Source organism: Ichthyophthirius multifiliis, assembly GCF_000220395.1.
Source record: "Ichthyophthirius multifiliis unplaced genomic scaffold scaff_1120509250643, whole genome shotgun sequence".
NCBI lineage: Eukaryota > Ciliophora > Oligohymenophorea > Hymenostomatida > Ichthyophthirius > Ichthyophthirius multifiliis.
The window spans coordinates 492-4513 of NW_004086569.1; the positions used below are offsets into that span (position 1 = coordinate 492).

Consider the following 4022-nt stretch of genomic DNA (forward strand, 5'->3'; position numbering starts at 1 on the left):
TTATATACTAATCAATAATAAGAATTAAAAAGAAAAAATTAATTTGATTTAAATATATATATATATATATATATATATATTATTATTTAATTTTTCTAATATTTTTTTTTTTTAAAAAAAGTTTTCTATAAATTATAAAAATTATATATCATTTTTTATCTATAATAAAAAATATATTTTTAACTATATGTTTTAAAAAATTTTAATTTTTATTTATAATAAATTTTAACTTAAATAAATAAATAAATAAAAAAAAATATATATAATAATAATATAATTATGTATAAAACACAAACACTAATAATTTTCTTAATATTTTTTACTTTCACCGATTTTTAAAGTCTATAATAATAAAAAAATCATTTAGAATGTCCTAGAGAATGTTAATAATGTAATTATGATGGAGTATGCATTTAATGCAAATAAGGTTTTTATTTTAATAATTATTATTAAAGATGTGTTTCATGCCTTTATGTATAAAGCAATTGTTAAACTTGTACGGAAGATATTTGCCTCGAATGTCTTCCTGGATTTTAACTAGATACTATTTAACAAGTATGTATTTTTTATCCTAGAAGTGTAGATGGAAAAAAAGAAAAAATATGCCCTTATGAATGCTAATAATGTAGTTTAAATGGAGAATGCACCTAATGTAAATCTGTCTATTATTTCAACTAAAAATATTAATAATGTATTCTTTGTCTTGATAGTTATTTTAATTGTAAAGTATGCTCGGAATTAGGTTGCATTGAATGTAGTCCTGGATATTAACTAAGTAATTTTACAGGATCATGTATTAAAATTCATTAAAATGTTTAAATAAATAATAAATAATAATAATGTCCTTACGAATGTTAATATTGTAGTTCAGAAGGAGAATGCAAATAATGTAAATAGATTTTTTATTTGGATTAATAAAATTAAAAATGTGTTTATTGTGTTAATAAATTTAGAAATTGTCATGCTTGTACTGAAGATGCTTGCATAAAATGCCTTCCTGGATTTAAATTAGATAGTTTTTAAGGATAATGTACTTTAATGCCTGAAAGAGATTAAATAAATGAAATAATATGTCCTAAAGAATGTATAAAATGTAATTAAGATGGAGTATGCACTTAATGCAAATAAGGAAATTATTTACATAAATAAAATATATAATGCGTTAATTGCCTATACATATTTAGTAATTGCCAAAATTGTACAGAAGATGTTTGTATTGAATGTTTTCCTGGATTTTACTAAGATAGTATTTCAGGATATTGTACTTTAATGCCTGAAAGAGATTAAATAAATGAAATAATATGCCCTTAAAATTGTGAAAAATGTAATTAATTTGGAGTATGCAATTAATGCAAATAAGGCTATTATTTACATTAATAAAATTAATAATGTGTTCTTTGTTATAATATATTTAATAATTGTAAAAATTGTACAGAAGATGTTTGCTTCGAATGTCTTCCTGGATTTTACTTAGATAGTATCACACGATCATGCAAATAAATGAATAATGGAATTATACATCAAGTTATAGAAAATAATGCAATATAATAGGATAGTTCTTAAGGAGTATTAGTTTTTGTAATTAATTATGCCTTGTTTGGACTATTAATGTAGTGATTTTATAAAAAGAGAAATTAAAAATTAAAATTTAAATTTAAAATTTAAATTAAAATATATATTTAATTTAAATAATTTTTTTATTTATTTCTAATTTTTATTTATATCAAAATAAAAATATATATTAATAAATTATAAGATTAAATAATTAATATAAACTAAATTAAATTTAATAAATAAATAAAAAAGGATTTTATTTTTTAATTAAAATTTTTATTTATATATAATTTAGATAAATAATTTAAAAAAATAATTTTTAAATTATTTTATATTTAAAATTTAAAATAAATATATAAAAAAAAAAATTAATTTATGATTATAATTATATAATTTAATATTAATTTTGAAATAAATATAAATAATTATATGATTATAATAATAAAAAAGTATAAATGATTAATTAAATTAAAATATGTATTTAAATTTTTTAAATTAAAATAATAAAATGTTAAATTCAAAAAATTTAAAAATATATTTATATAAATAAATAAAAATAAAAAATAAATATATTTATTTAATAAATTTTTTTTTTATTATAAAAAAAATATAATAATATTTATTAATAAATTTTTATTAAAAAATTATTTATTATTAAATATTAATTAAAAATATTATGAAAATTTTATCATTATTGTTTTTATAAATATAATTTTTTTGATTATAATGTTTAAATATATAAAGAATTGTAAAAATTATTATTTATTATATTATATAATATATATGGAAAAAATAATAAAAATATTTTTATATTATAATACAAAATTAATTTTTTTAATGATTTTAATAATTATTATTATTTTTAAAAATTATTATTATAATTAATATTATAATTATTATTATTATTATTATTATTATTATTATTTATTATAATTATTATTATAATACCAAAATAAAAAAATTTATAAAATATTTTATTTATAATATAAAAAATAATATATTTTTTAGTTTTTTTATTTTGAAATTTATATAATCTGCTTTTTTTTGATATTTAAAAATCATATTATTCTTAAGTTTTAATTTTTCGATCTTTTTTATGATTTTTTTGATTTTTTTAAATTTTCTTTTGTTTATCAACTTTTTAGAATCATCTTTTTTATTTAAATTAATTTTTTTAATTTATATCTTAAAATTTTAATTTGTCTTAAAAAAAATAAAAAACTGAATAAATATATAAATTACAAACTTTTTTATCTTTAAAAAACTTTTTATTTTTTTTAAAATAAATTAATTGCTTAAATTAACTACATTTCGCATTTAAGTGAATTTAAATCTATTTATTCTTTATTTTTATATTAATTTATTTATTTAAATGGTATTTTATTGAAATTAAGTTAAAAAAAGTAATAAATATAAATAAAATTTTAAAATATATAAAAAAGTTAATATATTATATTTTTTTATTTATTTATTAATAAAAATTATTATATAATTTTATGTTTCATAAAAATATAACTGTTTTTACTGTTTCATGTATAAAGTAATTACGATACTAAAAATAAAATATAAAACTAAATTTAAAAAAAAAATATTTAAGCGATTAAATTATAAAATTTTTACGTCTAAAAAAGAAATAAGTTAAGAATTAATTCCTTATTTAGTTTTCATGTAATTTAATTTATGAAGAATTAAGACTTGTAAAATATACAATACTAATTATCCTAAAAATAAGTTTTATAAATTTCTGATAAGAAGAAATTAATATTTTCTTTTGCAAGTAAAATAGAATATAAATTTTTAATTTATTATTATGTTATGAATATATTTATTTTTATTATAATTAAAAAAAACATATCTTTTTTAAAATAAAAAGCAGTTAAAATTTATAAATTAAATAAAAAAATAATATAATTTTATTTTTTTAAATAAAAACTATCTTTTTTTTAATAAAAACAATAATAATTTTATAAAAAAGCTAAGTTTAAGAATTAAAATAGATTAAATAATAATAAATTTTAATCAAAATTTGATAAAAAATATTCGTTTTAAGAAGTTATAGATTTAAGACTTTAAAAAATATAAAATTTTTAAGGTTTATTAATATAGATGTATTATTTTTGAAAATAAAAAAATATGAAATAAACTTTAAAAGTAAAAGTAAAATATTATTCTAAATTTTTTTATTTGAATTGCACTGAAAAATTAGAAAAAAGGATTGAATAGCTTTTGATGATAAAAAATAAGGTAATTTTTTAAATAAAACTTTTTCTTTAAAAATAATAATAAATAATGTAATTTATTTAAAAAAATAAAAATACAAAAAATATATTTAATAAAAAACTATAAAATTAAAAATAAAAATTTAAAAGAATAATTAAATATTTATAGCATATTCTAAATAATTAAATAAATATAATGAATAATATAAATATAAATCGAAATTCAATAAATAGAGCAATTATTAAAAA

The 4022-nt window shown here is 12.9% G+C and overlaps 1 protein-coding gene across 1 annotated transcript, besides 7 other annotated features; it reads left to right on the top strand. All coding sequences in view use genetic code 6, as the record gives it.

Moving 5' to 3' along the window:
* The first annotated feature begins 52 nt into the window (after positions 1-52).
* Positions 53-80: a microsatellite.
* Positions 81-965: 885 nt separating this feature from the next.
* Positions 966-1481: a microsatellite.
* IMG5_086590 (hypothetical protein) lies at positions 1027-1533 on the top strand. Its single transcript, XM_004035790.1, has one exon. The coding sequence runs from the start codon at positions 1061-1063 to the stop codon at positions 1502-1504; it is 444 nt and encodes a 147-aa protein (XP_004035838.1). The 5' UTR covers positions 1027-1060; the 3' UTR covers positions 1505-1533.
* A 105-nt stretch (positions 1534-1638) lies between these two features.
* Positions 1639-1673: a microsatellite.
* Positions 1639-1690: a microsatellite.
* Positions 1691-2165: 475 nt separating this feature from the next.
* Positions 2166-2232: a microsatellite.
* Positions 2173-2227: a microsatellite.
* A 171-nt stretch (positions 2233-2403) lies between the features above and the next one.
* Positions 2404-2497: a microsatellite.
* The last annotated feature ends 1525 nt before the right edge of the window (positions 2498-4022 follow it).